Below are 21,186 nucleotides of genomic sequence, written 5' to 3' on the forward strand. Positions count from 1 at the left end.
ATTACATCTCCCCTTGTATGGGGAGACATTTCCCTCGTGGAAACTGGGCATCTGCACTGTAAGGGCAGGCAGATGCATCACTGAGGGCCTTGTCACCCCCCACTCCTCATGTCTGCTCCTCTGTTCCTGCTGCCACGTGGTAGACACCTTAGTGCTCTGCCTGCTTTGAATCTCATCTCACACCAATCCTCTGAGCACCCAGCCGGTTCACCTTGAGATGTTTTGTTAGTTTTGTCTCTCCTGATATAGCAATGTGACCAATGCTTCACCTTCATCTGGCAGCCAAACCCACTTATCATCTGTCCACAGTGACCGTCACTGTGAGCTCTATTTATATCTCTTTGCCTTCTCCCTCAAGCTTTGTCCCTACACTTATTCTCTGACCTTTTCACCCAGACCACTAGCTGTGCACTCCTCCTTGATGATGATCTGAGTCCAGGTGCACTACCCAGTCCTTCTTTCTTCCCCACATAACCTATTGGTGACACCTACCATCACTTTGACTCCCTGCACCATCGTTCTGGCACCTTTCTTCAGATCCCCTTGACCACACCTGCACTCTCAGCTGGTCCCATGAGGGCAGAGGATTCAATGTCAGTACAATGTGAGTGAAGGGCTGAGGTGTGTCAGTTCTCCCAGTGGGCCCCTGGGCAGGGTATGGTGCATTTACACAGGGGGGTAGGGAGAATCAGTAACTGGGTCCATGTGAGGAGCCCATCATGCCTCCACATGGGAGTGTCTTATCTCCTGCTTAGAGAGAGTGGTTACGATTGGAGACGAGCCTAAGTTTGTGAGTCTTAACAGGGGTGTTGATGCCTTAAGGCTGGACATAATCACCAAGGAAGTACAGAAGTGAACACTGGGGTGCCAACATGAAATGTGGAATGAGAGGCTAGGAGGGAGTAGCTGGTGCACTGGGAGAACGTCCCAGGCAAGTAAAGATGGGAACACCTGCTGTGGATGCTGCCAGGATGGTGCATCTCAGACAGAATTGACCACTAGGATTGGTAGGCATTGACGCATAATGACTACAAGTGGGTCTGCAGCACAGGCTGCCCCTGGCTGCTCAACGTTTGGAGCTGCTGTTCTCCCACTCTAGTTGGGTCTGGCATGCCCAGCTTCAGAGCATTGTGAATATCAGCAATGTGGAGTGTGAAGAGTGGGCCCAAAGCAGGATACAGACCCTGTGGGGGCTGCCCTCCTATCAGGGCAAGCCTGGGCCCCATTAGCTCACTTTGCCTTAGGGCCAGCAACTTGCTCCTTTGTACCTGTGGCCCTGGCTTGTGAGTCTGTGTCTCCATGGCTGACTCCCTCTTTTTGGGTTCAGGATCAGGGAACATAGCATCAGCCCCTGAGACCTGACAGCACCAGGCCCTCTTCAGGTCTTGGGCTATAGGAGTGGAGGAAGAGACCCCTTCCTTATGGGAGGATGAATCCCTGGAGCTAGCATGTCTGTATACTTACCTGTGTTCTTTCTGATCTTCAGGTTCTAGTCATGCCCAGCCTCAGAACTCGCCATGAGGAGGCAGAGATGGAGCTCTCAGCTCCAGGACCATCCCCTTGGACCCCAGCAGCCCACACCCGTGTGAGTGATGCTCCTGCTGTGACCCACTCTGGATCTGCAGTCTGTAGTCCCCTCTGCTGTGGTGATACTGAGCCGGAAGCCATCTGCCCTCACTACCAGCAGCCAGGTACTTTAAGAACGTTTCCCCACTGGTGCCCTTATTCTGAGGAAATGATGTCCATGGAACCCTGTGCTTACCTCTAGGAGCATCTGTGTGATCATAGGTGGGGAGGGCGAGGGGGGTACTCATTAACTTAAGGAGCCAAGGCTGGATGTTAGCAAGGAAATTGACCTGGCCTGGCCTCTGGCACCTTGAGCAGAACTGTGATTTCCCCACTTGACACAAAGAGGCACAAAATCATGGCCTCTGGGGTGCTTTGGTTTGCCCTATAGTCCTGACCCCGTCCCAGTTCAATAACCAGGCTAGTGGCAGCCCCCTCCCCTCAGGACTACGCTAGTCCTGGCCTTTGTACTATGGTTACCTATACAGTTAGCCATCTAAAGCCTAGGAAGAAAAAAGCTGAGGAGTTTCTTGTGTGAAAATAAAGGCATTCCAGAAGCACCCTTGGACTGGGTGTGGTGTCTCATACCTGTGATCCAAGCACTTTGAGAGGCCAAGGCAGGAGGATTGTATGAGGCCTGGAGTTCAGGACCAGCCTGTATAACATGGCATGATCCTGTCTCTACTAAAAAATTAAGAAAGGCTGGGTGTGGTGGCTCACACCTATAATTCCAGCACTTTGGGAGGCCAAGGTGGGCGGATTGCTTGAGGCCAAGAGTTTGAGACCAGCCTGGCCAACATGGCAAAACCCTGTCTCTACTAAAAGTACAAAAATTAGCCAGGTGTGGTGACACGTACCTGTAATCCCAGCTACTTGGGAGGCTGAGGCATGAGAATCACTTAAACCTGGTAGGCGGGGGTTGCAGTGAGCTGAGATCATGCCACTGCACTCTAGCCTGGGAAACTGGACTGAGGCTCTGTCTCAAAAAAAAAAAAAGCACCCATTTATACTGGTGAATCCAGGAAGTCACATGCATACCCATGCATGAATGTGTGCTCAGAAAAGACCAGTTAAGACCATGAGCTTTCTTAATCTGGCTAATCTCTAGGCTAAGTGAAGGCAGTAAACTCAAAAGAGTTCTAAACAGTGTTTAAAAAGTACCCCAACACACAGTCAATCCGCAAAGACTTGGAGAAGTGTTTTGATTTTTCCCTTGATATTCAAAGAAATCAAAGTTTGACAGTGTTCAACTGTCAAAACACTAGTTGAACACAAGCTGAAGAAAAAGACTTCAGTGACTGTACTTGACAAAGAATAGGCTTTGCAAAAATAGTTTGATTAAGTAACTTAATGAACATATGACTCTAGTCCTCAACATTCAAAAACAGCAAAGTCTAGGGTAGGGGTACCACATTTTAATATTCAGATGTGCAGTTTTTAACAAAATAAAAATCATGAAGCATACAAAGAAGCAAGAAAATATGTCCCATTCAAAGGAAAAAAGTAAACTGACAGAAAGTGTCCTGGAGAAATCACAGACATTGGACTTAACTAGATAAAAACTTAAAATCAACTGTCTCAAATATGCTCAAAGAGCTAAAAGAAACCATAGAGAACTACAAGAACCAGGAAAATGATGTGTGAACAAATGGAAGTATCAAAAAAGAAATACAAGTTGTAAAAGAAACAGAAAATCTGGAACTAAAAAGTATAATAAAATGAAGTGGAAATTTTGCTGGAGAGTTTCAGCAGTAGATTTGAGCAGACAGATACATCTGGAAACTTAAAGATAAGACAATTGAAATCATTAAGTTTGAGGAGACAAAAAAATCCAAGAAAAGTGAACTTAATGAACCATGGGACACCATCAAGTAGACCAACATGCATAGTATGGGTGTTCAAAAAGGAAAAAAGTAGAGAAGGGAATGAAAATAATATTTAAAGAAATAATGGCTGAAAGTATTCCAGATGTGATGAGAGACATGTCTACACATGCGAGAAGTTCAGCGAACTGAATAGAGTCGGTTTAAAGAGATCCACAGCAGGTCTCTTTCTAATCAAATTGTTGAAAGACAAACCAGGAACCCTGAAAGCAGCAAGAGAGAAGGGAATGTATCCTGAACAAGGGGTTCCCAGTAATATTTCTAGCCGAGTTTTCATCAGAACTCATGGAAGTCAAAAGGCAGTGGGACGGCTTAAACTCCTAAGAGGTGGGAAAAAAAAAACTTGTCCACTAAGAATTCTGTTATCTAGCAAAATTATACTTCAAAAGGAAGGAGAAATTAAAACATATCCAGACAGATAAGAGCTGAGGAAGCATGTTACAAATAAACTGCCCTACAAGAAATGCTAAAGGGAGTCCCAAAGGTTGAAATGAAAGAACACTAGACAGGAACTCAAAGCCATACAAAAATAAAGACCTCCAGTAAAGGTAACTAACTACATAGGTAAGTATAAAAGTTAGTATCCCTGCTTTTGGTTTGTAAATCCACTTTGTATTGGGTTGGTGCAAAAGTAATTGTGGTTTTTGCCATTGCATGTTTCCTATGTCATTTAAAGGACAAATACATAAAAGGTCTGCATTGTAAGTCTATGTTTTTTACCCCACCATGTATAAAGATGTAATCAGTGATGACAACAACATAAAAGGGGTAGCAGCTGTAAAGCAGCAGAGATTTTATATGTTTTTGAGGCTAAATTGGTATAAATTGTTTAAGGATGTTAGAACATTTATTGCAGTCATTGTGGTAACCAGTAAGAAAATATCTTACAGATAGACCAGGGACAGTGGCTCACACCTATAATCCCAGCGCTTTGGGAGGCCAAGGCAGGTGGATCACCTGAGGTCAGGAGTTTGAGACTAGCCTGACCAACATGGCAAAACCCCGTCTTTACTAAAAATACAAAAATTAGCCGGGCATGGTGGTGAGCACCTGTAATCCCAGCTGCTTGGGAGGCTAGGCAGGAAAATCACAGGAACCCAGGAGGCAGAGGTTGTAGTAAGCCGAGATCATGCCACTGCACTCTAGCCTGGATAACAGAGCAAAACTCCATTAAAAAAAAATCTTAAAATTGAACACAAGAAGTAAGGCAAGAATTAAAATGGTACACAACAAAAAAGGTAATACACAAGAATACAGCAGCAGAGGAATTGAGGAACAAAAAGGTAAAAGTTATATCAGAAACAACAAAATGGCAGAAGCCCATCCTTTTCAGTAATTACTTAACATGTAAACTCTCCAGTCAAAAGGCAAATATTGACAGAATGTATAAGAAAGTATGGTCCAACTGTATGCCACAAGAAGCTTTAGATTCAAAGATACAAATAAGTTTAAAGTCAAAGGTGGAAAAAATATTCCATGCAGAGAATAACCAAAAGAGAGCTGGGGTGACTATACTAACATTAGACTAAATAGACAGCAAAGAAGGGTGGTATATATTTATAAAAGGGTAGATTCATCCAGAAGATACTGCAATTATAAGCAGATACACATAAAAAAGGGCTCCAAACTATCTGAAGCAGACGTAGAGAGATTGGAAGGGAGAAATAAATAGCTCTATAGTAATAGACACTTTGGTACTCTACTTTGAAAAATGGATAGAACATCTAGACAGAAGATCATTAAGCAAATAGGGGACTTGAATAGCACTATAAACCAACTAGACCTAACGGACATTGCTATGGTCTGAATGTTTGTGCCCCACTCCCACCCCTCCATTTGTATCCTGAAATCTAATCCCCAGTGTATTGTTATTAAGAGGTGGGGCCTTTGGGAGGTTACTAGGTCATGAGAGCAGAGCCCTGTGAATGGGATTATGCCCTTATAAGAGGCCTGAGGGAGCTTGTTAGCCTCTTTTCTTGCCCTTCTACCATGTGAATACACATGCAAGGCAATACCTAGGAGGAACAAACTCTCATCAGGCAGTGAATCCCCTGGCATCTTGATCTGAACTTTGCAGCCTCCAGAACTGTGAGCAGCAAATTTCTGTTGTTTATAAATAACCCAGTCTAATGTATCTTGTTATAGTAGTCCAAATGGGTAAAAACAGAAGTATATAAAAATTCAGAAAAGAAGATAAACATTTTTCTCAAGTGTACATGTAACACAAACTATATGTTAGACCACAGAACAAGTCTCAATAAATTTAAAAAGATTGAAATTATACAAAGTGTCTTCTCTGACTAGCAACAGTGGGGAAACTGGAAAGTATACAAATGTATGGAAATAAAGCAACCAGTGTGTCAAAGAGGAAATCAGACAGTTAGACAATACCTACAGACAAATGAATGAAAACACAACATGCTAAAACTTATGGGATTCAGTGAAGGCAGTGTCAAAAGGGAAATTTATAGCAGTAAACACTTCGTTAAAAAGGAAGAAAGAGGGCAGGTGTGATTGGGAGGCTGAGGTGGGTTGTTTGCTTGAGCCCAGCAGTTCAAGACCAGCCTGGGCATCATGGTTGAGACCCTGTCTCTACTAAGAATACAAAAAATTAGCCAGGCATGGTGGCTTGTGCTCATAGTCCTAGCTACTTATAAGGCTAAGGTAGGAGAATCACCTAGGCTCAGGAAGTAGAGGCTGCAGTGAGCTGAAATCATGCCACTGCATTCCAGCCTGGGCAATGGGAGTGAGACCCTGGCTCAAAAAAAAAAAAAAAAAAAAAAAAGGAAGAAAGAAAGATATAAATCAGTAGCCTAACTTTACTTCTTAAAGGACTATAGAAAGAAGAGCAAATAAAGTTCAAAGCTAGCAGAAGGAAGAAAATAATAAGGGTTAGAACAGAGTTAAATGAAATAGTGTAGAAAATCAATAGAATCAACAAAATCAAAAGTTGGTTTTGTGAAAAGATAAACTTAGATTGATTTAAAAAAAGACACAAATAACTAAAATCAGAAATGAAAGTGGGGACATTACTAACCTTAACAAAAGTAAAACAATAATAAGAGAACATTGGGTCTAGTTGTACACCAACAAATTAGATAATTGAAAGGGACAAGTCAATAGAAACACAAATTCCTAAAACTGACTCAAGCATAGGTAGAAAATCTGAACAGATTTCTAACAGAGATTGAGTTAGTAAAAACTCCCAATAAAATAAAGTCCAGGACAATGGCTTTTCTTAATTTTTTAAGGCAGAGTCTCACTCTGTCACCCAGATTGGAGTACAATGGCGAGATCTCAGCTCACCACAACCTCCGCTTCCTGAGTTCAAGCAATTCTCTTGTCTCAGCCTCCCAAGTAGCTGGGATTACAGGCATACACTGCCATGCCCAGCTGATTTTTTGAATTTTTAGTAGAGGTGGGGTTTCACCATGTTCCCCAGACTGGTCTTGAACTCCTGAGCTCAGGTAGTCCACCTGCCTCAGCTTCCCAAAGTGCTGGGATTACAGATGTGAGTCACTATGCCTGGCCCACAAGGGCTTTAAAGTTAAATTTAATGAATTAATACCAAGTCTTCTACCAGCATTTAATGAATTAATACCAAACATTTGCAAACTGTTCCAAAGGAGAAGAGAACACTTCCTAACTCTATAAGGTCAACATTACACTGATTCCAAAGCCAGATGAAGATATTTCTTTCTTGACAAGAAAAGAAAATTACAAACCATTATCCCTTATGGCTAGCGATGTAAAACTCCCAAGAAAAAAACAGAAAACTGAATCCAGTAGCATATTAAGGATATTATACCTCATGACCAAGTGGGATTTAACCCAGGATATAAGGGTGGTTCAACGTAAGAAAACCTGCTATTGTAACTTGTCACGTTAATGGAATGAAGGAGAATAACTATGATCATCTCAATTTATGCAGACAAAATAGACAAAATCTAAGTTTCATAATTAAAAAAAAAAATTCATAAAACTTGTAATAGAAGGGGACCTCCTGAACATGATAAAGGGCATTTGTGAAAACCCTCAAGATGACATCATACACAGTAGTGAAGAGCAAAACTTTCCCCAAAGGTCAGGAACAAGATAAACATGCCACTGTGCAACCTTGTATTGCAAGTTCTAACCAGAGCAACTAGTTAAGAAGAAATAAAAGGCATCCAGTTGGAAAATGAAGTAAAATTATATTTACATAAGATGTGACTCCACGTATATGAAATCCCAAAGAATCCATGAGAAAGCTACTAGAGCTAATAAACAAATTGAACAAAGTTGCAGCAACTGAACAACACACGAAATCAGTTGTTTCTGTATACCAGCAATGAACAGTCTGAAAAGGAAATTAGGAAAGCAATTCCATATACAATGACATCAATAGGAAAAATAAAAACCTAGGACTAAATTTGTCCCAGGAGGTTTAAGACTTATTCACTGAAAATTGCAAAAGATTGTGGAAAGGAATTAAAGAAATCACAAATAAATGGAAGGCATCTTGTGTTCATGTGTTGGAAGACTTTAATATTAACTGTCAAAATGCCTAGAATGTGGTTTTGGTCATGTTGGGGTCATCACCTGAGACATTGATCAGCACCTGCTGAGGTCTGTCCTGCAGACCCTGACTCAGCGACGGATGAATAAATACACTCACATACACCAGAGTACAGTGTAAGAGTCAGGCTAGGGATGGTTGTCACCTGCTTTCAGAGGGTGATTGTAGCTAACCGACCCCTACTACTTGTCCTTCCTCACATTTATTCAGTATAGATTTAATGACAGAGGTTCTGAGTCAACACACTTGTGGATAATTAACATGATTAAGAGAGTGGCTTTACAAATGATAAAAGTTTTTAGTTCTGGGGCCCAGAATAAACACCATTAATGGGTAATTCTCCTTTGACCTCCCCCGAGAGGGCTGTCCAGCACAAAATTTACATGACTAAACAGAGTAGAGACAAAGAATATGGGGTAAACAGACTTAACTGGGGAAGCTTTTATTTTCTTAATCTTTATCCTATGATTTAATGCTCTAACCTAAGAACTGGCTGCCTTCAGCCCATCTCACTAAAAACCTTTCAGACTTCCATAAGCTTTGATTTATTAATATTTCCCTTAATATTTTGTCAGCCACCCTGAGTGGATCCCAGTATCTCCCCCTTCTCTGTTATTAATTTTAGGCTATGTTGTCTACCAGCTACTGATGCATTCAGCCATGGGTCTGTCAGGTGAGGCGGTCATTGCTCTCATTCCGGCTTTGTATCGTAGAATTAATAAATAACATAAGACAATTCTGAGTACAATTAGCAACATTCTTTTCTAGTCAAAGAGTGACTCCTAGGAATGGGAGTTTAACTGGGAGAGAGGATCTCCCACACCTTTCCACATGGCTGTTTGTTGGGTATGCAGATCTATAGTGTGAAGGGATTCTAGAAGTTTAGTTTTAAATTGCTTTACATCTGATGTTAAATTGTCTTGAAAGGTTCCTTAGAGGTGTTGTTTCACCTCATCCACTGCAATGCTGGCAGTTGCTAGGATGACTGTGACTGAGAATATAAAGGCTATAAGCATAACTATGAATCTTTGTGTCTGACCTGTAGTGTTACTTGACATCTCAGTTCACTGTATGCTATTAATGAGGAACTTCACTGGGGATAAGTTAATCTCTTTTAGTTAAGCAGTTGGGTTGTTAGTAGCTTTGAAGGGAGTGTTAGTTTTAAGTTACAGGGCAGAAAAATATAGATTAGAAGATGGGCTTGATAGAGTGTAGTAAGTACAGGTTGCAGGCAAAGCAAGAGAATAAAAAATAAACAAGTTACCCGGAGTGAATGACGTCTCTGTCCAGAGCAGGATTTGCTTTGTCTTCTGTGTTGTCTTCTTCAGCACTCTCCAGGTGATATCCAGGGCTGTGTTGTCTGTGGAAGCTGCATTGTTTGCAGTTGTGTATCCTGTAGAGTCTTTCTTAGGATGGCTCGAGTTTTTTCTTCTTTCCATCCTTTGATGAGGACACAGTCTCTAGACTAGTGCTAGTGTACCAGAAATTCTAGAACTGCTAGGAGACCTTTTATAATCTTTGTAAAAGAGCAGGTTAGTACTTTAAAAAAAAAAACTTGTACTGCTTTATCTTAATGTCTTGTTTACAGAAAAACTAGATGTTACTTCTTTAACTTATAACCAATATGTTTACACACAGTAAAGGTACATTTTTTTATTTTTATTTTTATTTTTATATTGCATTTTAGGTTTTGGGGTACATGTGAAGAACATGCAAGATTGTTGCATAGGTACACACATGGCAGTGTGATTTGCTGCCTTCCTCCCCATCAATTATATCTGACATTTCTCCCCATGCTATATCTCTCCACAACTCCCCACCCCACGCTGTCCTTCCCCTATTTCCCCCCGACAGACCCCAGTGTGTGATGCTCTCCTCCCTGTATCCATGTGTTCTCATTGTTCAACACCCGCCTATGAGTGAGAAGATGTGGTGTTTGATTTTCTGTTCTTGTGTCTGTTTGCTGAGAATGATGGTTTCCAGGTTCATCCATGTCCCTACAAAGGACATGAACTCATCATTTTTGATGGCTGCAAAATATTCCATGGTGTATATATGCCACATTTTCCCTGTCCAGTCTATCATCCATGGGCATTTGGGTTGGTTCCAGGTCTTTGATATTGTAAACAGTGCTGCAATGAACATTCGTGTGCACGTGTCCTTATAGTAGAATGATTTATAATCCTTTGGATATATACCCAGTAATGGGATTGCTGGGTCAAATGGAATTTCTATTTCTAGGTCCCTCAGGAATCACCACACTGTCTTCCACAATGGTTGAACTAATTTACACTCCTACCAACAGTGTAAAAGTGTTCCTATTTCTCCACATCCTCTCCAGCATCTGTTGTCTCCAGATTTTTTTAATGATCACCATTCTAACTGGCATGAGATGGTATCTCAATGTAGTTTTGATTTGCATTTCTCTAATGACCATTGATAATGAGTATTTTTTCATATGTTTGTTGGCCTCATGTATGTCTTCTTTTGTAAAGTGTCTGTTCATATCCTTTGCCCACTTTTGAATGGGCTTGTTTGTTTTTTTTCTTGTAAATCTGTTTTAGTTCTTTGTGGATTCTGGATGTCAGCCCTTTGTCAGATGAGTAGACTACAAACATTTTTTCCCATTCTGTTGGTTGCCATTTCACTGTAATGACTGTTTCTTTTGCCGTGCAGAAGCTGCGGAGTTTGATTAGGTCCCATTTGTCTATTTTGGCTTTTGTTGCCAATGCTTTTGGTGTTTTGGTCATGAAGTCCTTTCCTACTCCTATGTCCTGAATGATTTTGCCTAGATTTTCTTCTAGGGTTTTTATGGTGTTAGGTCTTGTGTTTAAGTCTTTAATCCGTCTGGAGTTAATTTTAGTGTAAGGTGTCAGGAAGGGGTCCAGTTTCTGCTTTCTGCACATGGCTAGCCATTTTTCCCAACACCATTTATTAAACAGGGAATCCCTTCCCCATTGCTTGTTTTTGTCAGGTTTGTCAAAGATCGGATGATTGTAGATGTGTTGTGTTGCCTCCGAGACCTTTGTTCTGTTCCATTGGTCTATATCTCTGTTTTGGTACCAGTACCATGCGGTTTTGATTACTGTAGCCTTGTAGTATAGTTCGAAGTTCGTTAGTGTGATGCCTCCTGCTTTGTTCTTTTTGCTTAGAATTGACTTGGCTATGCGGGCTCTCTTTTGGTTCCATATGAAGTTTAAGGTGGTTTTTTTCCATTCTGTGAAGAAGGTCGTTGGTCGCTTGATGGGGATAGCATTGAATCTGTAAATTACTTTCGGCAGTATGGCTATTTTCACGATATTGATTCTTTCTAATCATGAGCATGGAATTTTTCTCCATCTGTTTGTGTTCGCTCTTATTTTGTAGAGCTGTGGTTTGTAGTTCTCCTGGAACAGGCCCTTTACATTGTTTGTTAGTTGTATTCCTAGGTATTTTATTCTCTTTGTAGCAATTGTGAATGGCAGTTAGTTCTTGATGTGGCTCTCTTTAAGTCTGTTATTGGTGTATAGGAATGCTTGTGATTTTTGCACATTGTTTCTGTATACTGAGACTTTGCTGAAGTTGCTTATCAATTTCAGGAGATTTTGGGCTGAGATGATGGGGTCTTCTAGATATACAGTCATGTCGTCTGCAAATAGAGACAATTTGGCTTCCTTCTTTCCTATTCGAATACCCTTTATTTCTTTTTCTTGCCTGATTTCTCTGGCTAGAACTTTCAGTACTGTATTGAATAGGAATGGTGAGAGAGGGCATCCTTGTCTAGTGCCAGATTTCAAAGGGAATGCTTCCAGTTTTTGCCCATTCAGTATGATATTGGCTGTTGGTTTATCGTAAATAACTTGTATTATTTTGAGATACGTTCCGTCAATACCTAGTTTATTGAGAGTTTTTAGCATAAAGGCCTGTTGATTTTGTCCAAGGCCTTCTCTGTATCAATTGAGATAATCATGTGGCTTTTGTCTTTGGTTCTGTTTATATGGTGAATTATGTTTATAGACTTGCGTATGTTGGACCAGCCTTGCATCCCCAGGATGAATCCTACTTGATCATGGTGGATAAGCTTTTTGATGTGCTGTTGCAATCGGTTTGCCAGTATTTTATTGAAGATTTTTGCTCTATGTTCATCATGGACATTGGCCTGAAGTTTTCTTTTCTTGCTGAGTCTCTGCCGGATTTTGGTATCAGGATGATGTTGGTCTCATAAAATGATTTGGGAAGAATTCCCTCTTTTTGTATTGTTTGGAATAGTTTCATAAGGAATGGTACCAGCTCCTCTTTGTATGTCTGGTAGAATTCGGCTGTGAACCCATCTGGACCTGGGCTTGTTTTGGTTGGTAGGCTATTAATTTCTGCCTCAACTTCAGACCTTGTTATTGGTCTATTCAGGGTTTCGACTTCTTCCTGGTTTAGGCTTGGCAGGATGCAAGTGTCCAGGAATTTAGCCATTTCTTCTAGGTTTACTAGTTTACGTGCATAGAGTTGTTTGTAATAATGTCTGATGATGGTTTGTATTTCTGTGGAATCTGTGGTGATATCCCCTTTATCATTTTTTTATTGCATTTATTTGATTATTCTCTCTCTCTCTTTTTTTTTTTTTTTTTTAATTAATGTGGCTAGTAGTCTGTCTGTTTTGTTGATCTTTTTGAAAATCCACCTCCTGGATTTATTGGTTTTTTGAAGGGTTTTTTTGTGTCTCTATCTCCTTCAGTTCTGCTCTGTTCTTAGTTATTTCTTGTCTTCTGCTAGGTTTTGAGCTTTTTTGATCTTGCTCCTCTAGCTCTTTCAATTTTGACGATAGGGTGTCGATTTTAGATCTCTCCTTGCTTCTCAGGTGGGCATTTATTACTATATATTTTCCTCTAGATACTGCTTTAAATGTGTCCCAGAGATTCTGGTATGTTGTGTCTTCGTTCTCATTGGTTTCAAAGAACATCTTTATTTCTGCCGTAATTTCATTGTTTATCCAGTCAACATTCAAGAGCCAGTTGTTTAATTTCCATGAAGCTGTGCGGTTCTGAGTTAGTTTCTCAATTCTGAGTTCTAACTTAATTCCACTGTGGTCTGAGAGACTGATTGTTACGATTTCCGCTCTTTTGCATTTGCTGAGGAGTGATTTACTTCCAATTATGTGGTCACTTTTAGAGTAGGTTAGAATATACTTTAACTATGTGCTTAGAGCCACAGGCAGAATATCTTTAATCTTGTAATTGAGTTTTCAAGGTGACCAAATTTATGGACTTTAAACTGGCAAACAGTTCTGAAAACAGTGACTCACTAGCTGAGCAAAGACTGCCTCTAATCAGTGTTTCATATATGTGTTTGCAATACAGTTACATGAAAATTTTCTTCCCTTTCTGAGAATGGGTATAACATTTTGACTTCTTAATTCAACAAATATTATTTAATTTGGTTTAAAGTGTTCCTTTAAAGGGTAATGTGTGGTTTAACATGCCTAGCTTTTAATTGCTTTTTAATTCTTGGGCCTTCTGTAATAATCTCTCTCCTTTCAGAGGTTACTGTTTTACTTAAGTTGGATTTTAAAAAAGCCATGTTAAGGGTAAGAGAGAAATAACAATGGCCATTATTAGAATTTAAATTTAACTTGAATTTTAGCAGAGAATTACCATTTGGGATGTTGCTGTATACAAAGAACACACGAAATTTCACTGTGGATGTCTGCAGAGCCAGAGGCAGTGGTGTGGATCCCAGGACAGCAGCCATGCTGCACCTGCCTAGGTGCCACTCTTTGCCTGCCCCGTGTTCTGTGTGCCCTGCTTCCTCCCCCCATCCTCGGGAGGCTGCTGGGTGGACCTTCCTGTGCACACCTCCTGCCCCTCCCTAGCAGGTTAACTCAGGTGCACCGGGCCTGGCTTATCATCTCTTTTTTCTGCTGTGCAGGCTAAATTCCTGGTAGCCTTTGCTGGCTCTGGGTTTGTGAGATTTTTCTCCTATTACTCGCTCCCTCTGCCTCAGCTGTAGCTGCCAGCTTGCGTAGAGCTTCCCTGCCAGTCTGTTCTTTCACCTACCGTCTGTTTAGCTATGTGGTTTCTGCCTCCAATGCCTTTTTTCTTATGTTTTTATAAACGTATACTTGATTGCCTTGCTGATCATCAGTTACTGGGCAGGGTAAGAGTTTCTTCTGTAATGCTGCTTGCTTATGACAAGGATCTATAGCTGTAGTGTCCACTTTGTCTTTTTTCCTGTTCATTGGATGCCTTTGTGCATTTCTCCCCGCTTGTTCCCAGAACTTTATGTCTAGCATGCTCTCTGCCTGGAACCATGGGCTTTGGGAAACAACAGTTTGAATTAACTGCTTTAACTGAGCCTGATGCTATTTCTGTTGTGCTGATAACTGCTGTCCCATGATGAATCCCTAGCCTGAAACAATCCCTCCTGAGCTTGGCCATCCCCAGTGGGTACCAATGACTCAGTGATTATTTGACTTGACCACTTGATCTCTGTACCTTCCATTTTCAGGGGGTCTGCCTCTTTCCATCTTTGCAGCAATGATCATGTCGGTTTGCTCCACATTCGGGCACCTGCTGTAATGATGACTCAGTTCGGTCTCCTCATACAGAGGTACCAGCTGTGGCGTCGATCACATCGGCTCTCTTCACATGGGGGCACCGGCTATGGCATTGGTCACATTGGGGTCGCCACCTTAGATGCTGATCACCACCTGCAGAGGTTTGTTCTACAGACCCAGACTCAGTGACAGATGAATAAATTCACTCACACACCAGAGTACAGTGTCATAGATGGGCTAGGGATGGCTGTCAGCTGCTTTCAGAGGGTGATTGTGGCTAACCCTATTTCTTGTCCTTCCTCACATTTATTCAGTATAGATTTAATGATAGAGGTTCTAAGTCAGCATGCTTGTGGATAATTAACATGGTTAAAAAAGTGGTTTTACGATTGATAAAAGCTTTTGGTTCTGGGGCCCAGACTAAGCACCATTAATGGATAATTGCCCTTTGACCTCCCCTGAGAGGACCATCCAGCACAAAGTTTACATGAGTAAACAGAGTAGAGACGAAGGAATATGAGGTAAGCAGACTTAATTGGGGAAGCTTTTATTATCCTCATCTTTATCCTATTACTTAATGCTCTAATGTAAGAACTGGCTGCCTTCAGGCTGTCTCACTAAAACCTTTCGGCCTTCCAACAGGTTTGAAATTATAATCTATAACTTCCCTAGTATTTCCCTTAATATTTTGCCAACCATCCTGAGTGAATTCCAACACTAGAGTGTTCTACAGATTCAGTGCAATTGTTGTCGAAATTACAATGGCCTTTTTTTGCAGAAACAGAAAAGTCAATCCTCAAATTTATACAGCGTTACAAGGAGCCCTGGGTAGTCAAAACAATTACAAAAAAGAACAAATGATATAGTAAGTTTCCAGGTAAAACTTACTGCAAAGTAAGTAAGTAACAAAGCTGCAGTAATCAAAACAGGGTAGTACTGTAATAAAGATAGACATACAGCCTATTGGAATCAAATTGAGAGTCCAGAAATAAGCCCATACATGTGTGGCACATCGGTTTTCAACAAGAGTATCAAGACCTTTCAATCAATGAGGAAGGATAGCTCTTCTGCAAATGGTGCTGAGACAAGTAGATATCCAAATGTAAAAGAATGAAGTTGGGGCCAGATGTGGTGGCTCATGCCTGTAATCCCAGCACTTAGGGAGTCCAAGGTGAGAGGATTGTTTGAGACTAGGAGTTTGAGACCAGCCTGGGCAACATAGCAAGACTCTGTCTCTACAAAAAATATTAAAAAAATTAGCCAGGTGTGGTGGTGCCTCCACCAGAGGTGCTGAGACAGGAGGATTACTGGAGCCCAACAGCTCAAGGCTACAGTCATTTGTGGTCACCACTGGACTCCAGCTTGAATGACAAAGTGAAACTCTGTCTCAAAAAAGGAATGAAGTTGGACCGCTACCTTATGCCATATGCAAAAATTAACTCCAAATAGGTCAACAAGCTAAATATAAGAGTTAACAACTCTAAAATTCTTAGAAGAAAACATAGGGATAAATCTTCCAAATCTTGGATTTGGCAATGGATTCCTAGATGTGGCACCAAAGCAGGAGCAACAAGAGAAAAAAAATAAGACTTTATCTAATTTTAAAACTTGAATATCAAAACATATTAACAAGAAAGTAAAAAGAAGCTGGGCGTGGTGGCTGACGCAGGTAATCCCAGCACTTTGGGAGGCCAAGGCAGGTGGATCACCTGATGTCAGGAGTTCAAGACCAGCCTTGCCAACATGGCGAAAATGGATCTCTACTAAAAGTACAAAAATTAGCTGGGTGTGGTGACACCTGTAGTTCCAGCTACTTGGGAGGCTGTTCCTTGAACCCAGGAGGCAGAGGTTGCAGTGAGCTGAGATTGTTCCAGTATACTCCAGCCTGAGTGACAGAGCAAGGCTCTGTCTCAAAAAAAAAAAAAAAAAAAAAAAAAAGTGAAAAAACATCATGCAGAATGGGGGGAAATTTGCAAATCATACTTTTGATAAGGGTGTAGTATATAGGATATATAAAAGTCTTACATTTCAACAACAAAACACAAGCTACCCAATTTAAAAACAGGTAAAGGTCTGGGAATGATGGCTCACATCTATAATTCCAGCACTTTGGGAGGCTGAGGTGGGTGGATCACCTACAGTAAGGAGTTCAAGACCACCCTGGCCAACATGGTGAAACCCTGTCTCTACTAACATTACCAAAATTAGCTGGGATTGGCAGCATGCACCTGTAATCCCAGCTACTTGGGAGGCAGAGGTTGCAGTGAACCAAGATCCTGCCATGCACCCCAGCCTAGGTAACAGCAAGACTTCATCAAATAGCTGGGCGTGGTGGCTCAAGCCTGTAATCCCAGCACTTTGGGAGGCCGAGGCGGGTGGATCACGAGGTCAAGAGATCGAGACCATCCTGGTCAACATGGTGAAACCCCGTCTCTACTAAAAATACAAAATAATTTGCTGGGCATGGTGACGCATGCCTGTAATCCCAGCTACTCAGGAGGCTGAGGCAGGAGAATTGCCTGAACCCAGGAGGTGGAGGTTGCGGTGAGCTGAGATCGTGCCATTGCACTCCAGCCTGGGTAACAAGAGCGAAACTCCGTCCCAAAAAAAAAAAAAAAGACTTCATCAAATAAATAAATAAATAAATAATGGGCAAATAACCTGAATAAACGTTTCTACAGAGAAAATATATGAATGGATAACAAGCAAAAGAAAAGATGCTTAACATTGGCCAGGTGCTGTGGCTCATGCCTATAATCCCAGCACTTTTGGAAGCTGAGGCAGGTAGATCATCTGAGGTCAGGAGTTCAAGACCAGCCTGGCCAACATGGTGAAATCCTGTCTCTACTAAATATACAAAATTTAGCCAGACGTGGTGGTGGAGGGTGCCTGTAATCCCAGCTACTTGGGAGGCTATGGCAGGAGAATTACTTGAACCTGGGAGGCGGAGGTTGCAATTAGCTGAGGTCGTACCATTGCACTCCAGCTTGGGCAACAAGAATGAGACTCCATCTCAAAAAAAAAAGATGTTTAATATTGGTCATTAGAGAAATGCAGATCAAAACCATAATGAGAGTACTATTTTACTTTCATGAGGATGTCTATAATCAAAAAACCAAAAGGTAAAAGGTGTTCAAGAGGATGTGGAGAAATTGGGATCCTCATACATTGCTGCCAGGAATGTTAAATGGCACAACTACTCTGAAAAATAATTCGGTGGTTCCTCAAAAGTTTGAACGTAGTACCACTTCTAGGTATATACTCAAAAGAATTGAAGACACGTACTCAAACAAGTACATGTATATCATGTTCACAGCAACAGTATTCATGATAGCCAAAAGGTGCAAACAGCCCAAATGTCCATCAATGGATGAATGATAAATTGTGGTATCTACATACAAATGAGTATAATTTATCCATGAAAAGGAAGTACTGTACATGCTACACATGGATGAATCTCCAAAACATGCCAAGTGAAAGAAGCCAGACACAAAAGGTCACATACTATTTAATTCCATTTATATGAAATATCCAGAATAGGTAAATTCGTAGAGACCGAATCCAGATTGATGATTGCCAGGAGCTGGAGGGAGCGGTGGATGGGGATAAACTGCTTCATGGGTAAGAGGTTTTCCTTTGGAGTGATGGGAGTGTTTTGAAAATAGAGGTAGTGGTTGCATAACATTATAGATGTACTAAATACCAGTGAATTGCTCATTTTAGAATGATTTTATGTTATGTGAATTTCCCCCCAGCAAATTTTTAAGTCAAATGAAAACAACTTGCTGTAGGAGATGAAGAACTAAGGAGCTCCCCCACCCGCGACCTGAGTGTGAGGTGCCTCTGGGGTTTGTTCAACAGACAGCCCAGCCAAGGCCCTGAGGGAAGTTGTGATGCAACCGTGGATGTGTCACAGTCACACATGGCCTTCACACAAGCATGGTTTATGACCTTAGTAATTATCTAAGCTGTTTCACAAACCTGGAAGTCACTCATTGCAAGTCTTTAATCATAAAGATGTTTCCTCTGCAGGCGTGTTTCATTCTAGAAGGGCTCAGAGCCCTTGTCCTTTTCTCCAATTGGGTGTCTGTACAGTGCAAGCAACTGTATTTGCTTTCAAGTTTTTTCCTTCACCCTTAAGCCCAAATTTTACTGACTTTTAAAAAAGATTTTCTTACAGGAAAATAATAGTTTTTATTTTCTATTTCCTTTCTATAGAGGAACTCATTTTTTCCCCACAGTTCTTATATTACACAGAAGAATTACATTGAATTTAGTCCATCCAAAAAGCGATCTCTCACCATTTTACCTACAGAATTCATCTTTAGTTCCTATCTCTATAAAAGTCCTTTATCTATCTAAACAGTGGCTTGGGCTAGAAAACCAGTTCCTCGTGGTCACCATCTCCTGGTCCACACCAGTGACATCTCATCTCAGTTGGAGGTCACCAAACCCAGCTAGTGGGCTGGTTTTTACATCCTGCAAGCTAAGAATGGTTTTGTGGTGTTTTTCAAGGGTTTTAAAAACAAGACCATATGACAAAGATCATACAGCCATAACGCCTAACACAGCTCCTCTCTGACCCTTCACAGAAATGCCTTTCTGATTGCTGTCTCTGTTGTTGGCACATCCTTCTTCATCCTTCCTTGGGTCACTTCTCCACACAGCCAGAAGAGGGCAAGGGTCTCCTAAGTCAGTGTTTGGCAGGGGCAGAGGATGATGGGACAGCAAGTCCCAGGACATCCCTGTCAGGGCTGAAGAATTCTGTTCAGACCTCACCTGTCCCAGCAGCCCCCATCCCTCATTGCTCCTGGGAGCCCAGCAGCATTTAGATGCCACACTTCCCAGACACCCCCTGGAGCCAGGGCTTGGGCTTCTGACATGGAGAGCTGAAGCTGGTGGGGGACATGGGGAGGGCTCCTGCAGCCCATGTGAAATGTATATCAGTAGGCCTGCCAAGAGGTAACAGGGTGGTAAAGAAAGATACCTGCATCTGTGTGCTGGCATGTAGGGCAGCTCGGCAGGAGAGGAGAAGCCTGATCCCAGACTCCAGGAGGCAGGCAGCTACAAGAGGGTGTTCTGGCTGAAAGCAGCACAATACAGAGTGTCTGAGCCACAGGTGTCAAGTGACCCAGCATGAAGTGTCACCAAGAATGCAGTGGGCAGAGGGGCAGGTACCAGGAGGGTCATGGTGAGGGCTGGCCCAGTGGCCAGATTGGATCTGCATTGACACCACAGCTCCTTGGGAACAGACAATTCAGACTGGAGGCAGAAATGGAATGCTTTTATGGTAGAATCTGGAAGTCCCAGACGGGGAGAGGCAGTGAGGGAGCAGGATGGGCCCAGGAGGTGGGTGGGAGGGGCATTCGAGGGGCATCCTTCACCACCCAGTCAGCACTACTGACTGCAGCTATACCAGAGGGCTTCCATTTTTGGGGATGCAGTCCTGTATCGGGGAGTGATCCAGGCTGCGAGAGATAGCCAGGATGGTGGCGAGTAAACTGGGTAGGGTGCTGGCATTTATGATCATGAAAGGGCTCTCCAGTGAAGCCTGTGGAAGGGAAGCAGGCAGCCCGAGGGCCATGTGGAGAGTGCTCTGGGCAGGGCAGACCCAAAGGTGGACACATCTGCCCTGCTCAGAGTATAGCAGGGGCAGAGGTGGAGGTTGGGTGTGGGAGGGCCTGGGTCACACACAGGCCCAAGAGGCACTGACAGGATGTTTGAGTGCATGATGTTGCTGGGTCTGATGTCACCAGGCTGTGGGCAGGAGGGGAGGTTGGAGGCCAGGGAAGCTGCTCAGCATCCAGGTGGCAGTGTGGCCTGGGATGTCAGTTTGAATGAGAGACTCTGCATCTTCATATGAGTAAGGGACGCAGGGACATGAGGGTTTCTTTGTTCTGCAGGTGTGAAGAGGAGAAAGGGTGGTGCTGAAGTCTTTTCTGGCAGTCACGGAGCGTTGTGTGCATTTTCGGCCTGCAGAAAGATGATGCACATTGTTACTAGGCCAAAAGCTGTCTAGCAAACCAATCAGGATTGCAGGTTTTTGAAGGTACAGGTGGCCTTGACAGGACATAGCAGTGTCTAAAGGGACCTCTGTTGAATAGGATGGAATCTGACATTCCACACAGATATGGTTGAGTGATGCCTCCATGCAACTCAACCTGCCATGCCTTGAGAGCCAGCTATGTATCTCTGTGTGCAACAGGGTCTCTCTCCACACTAGTGACTCCTAAGACCAAGATGAATGCCATTAGCGTGTACTGAGAGAACTGGAGGTAGCTGATAAGACTCACACATGGCAGTGTGGAGAGAACAAAGGGTAAAATATGTAAAGAGTGGTGTCGGCCGGGCGCGGTGGCTCAACCCTGTAATCCCAGCACTGTGGGAGGCTGAGGCGGGTGGATCACGAGGTCAAGAGATCGAGACCATCCTGGTCAACATGGTGAAACCCCGTCTCTACTAAAAAATACAAAAAATTAGCTGGGCATGGTGGCGTGTGCCTGTAATCCCAGCTACTCAGGAGGCTGAGGCAGGAGAATTGCCTGAACCCAGGAGGCGGAGGTTGCGGTGAGCCGAGATCACGCCATTGCACTCCAGCCTGGGTAACAAGAGCAAAAAAACTCCGTCTCAAAAAAAAAAAAAAAAAAAAAAAA

The 21,186-nt window shown here is 42.4% G+C and overlaps 1 protein-coding gene across 3 annotated transcripts in view; it reads left to right on the top strand.

Moving 5' to 3' along the window:
* LOC116535760 (zinc finger protein 16) overlaps window positions 1-21,186 on the top strand; it is an 88,804-nt gene that overhangs the window by 64,852 nt on the left and 2,766 nt on the right. For all 3 annotated transcript variants that reach the window (XM_032257136.1, XM_032257121.1, XM_032257129.1), the window contains exon 2: window positions 1,487-1,691. In XM_032257136.1, coding sequence (XP_032113027.1) covers window positions 1,496-1,691 — 196 coding nt within the window. In that variant the 5' untranslated portion in view covers window positions 1,487-1,495. The remainder of the gene's footprint in view (window positions 1-1,486; window positions 1,692-21,186) is intronic.

This window comes from Sapajus apella, unplaced genomic scaffold (genome assembly GCF_009761245.1).
Source record: "Sapajus apella isolate SASKATOON/1434 unplaced genomic scaffold, GSC_monkey_1.0 scaffold3, whole genome shotgun sequence".
Lineage (NCBI taxonomy): Eukaryota > Metazoa > Chordata > Mammalia > Primates > Cebidae > Sapajus > Sapajus apella.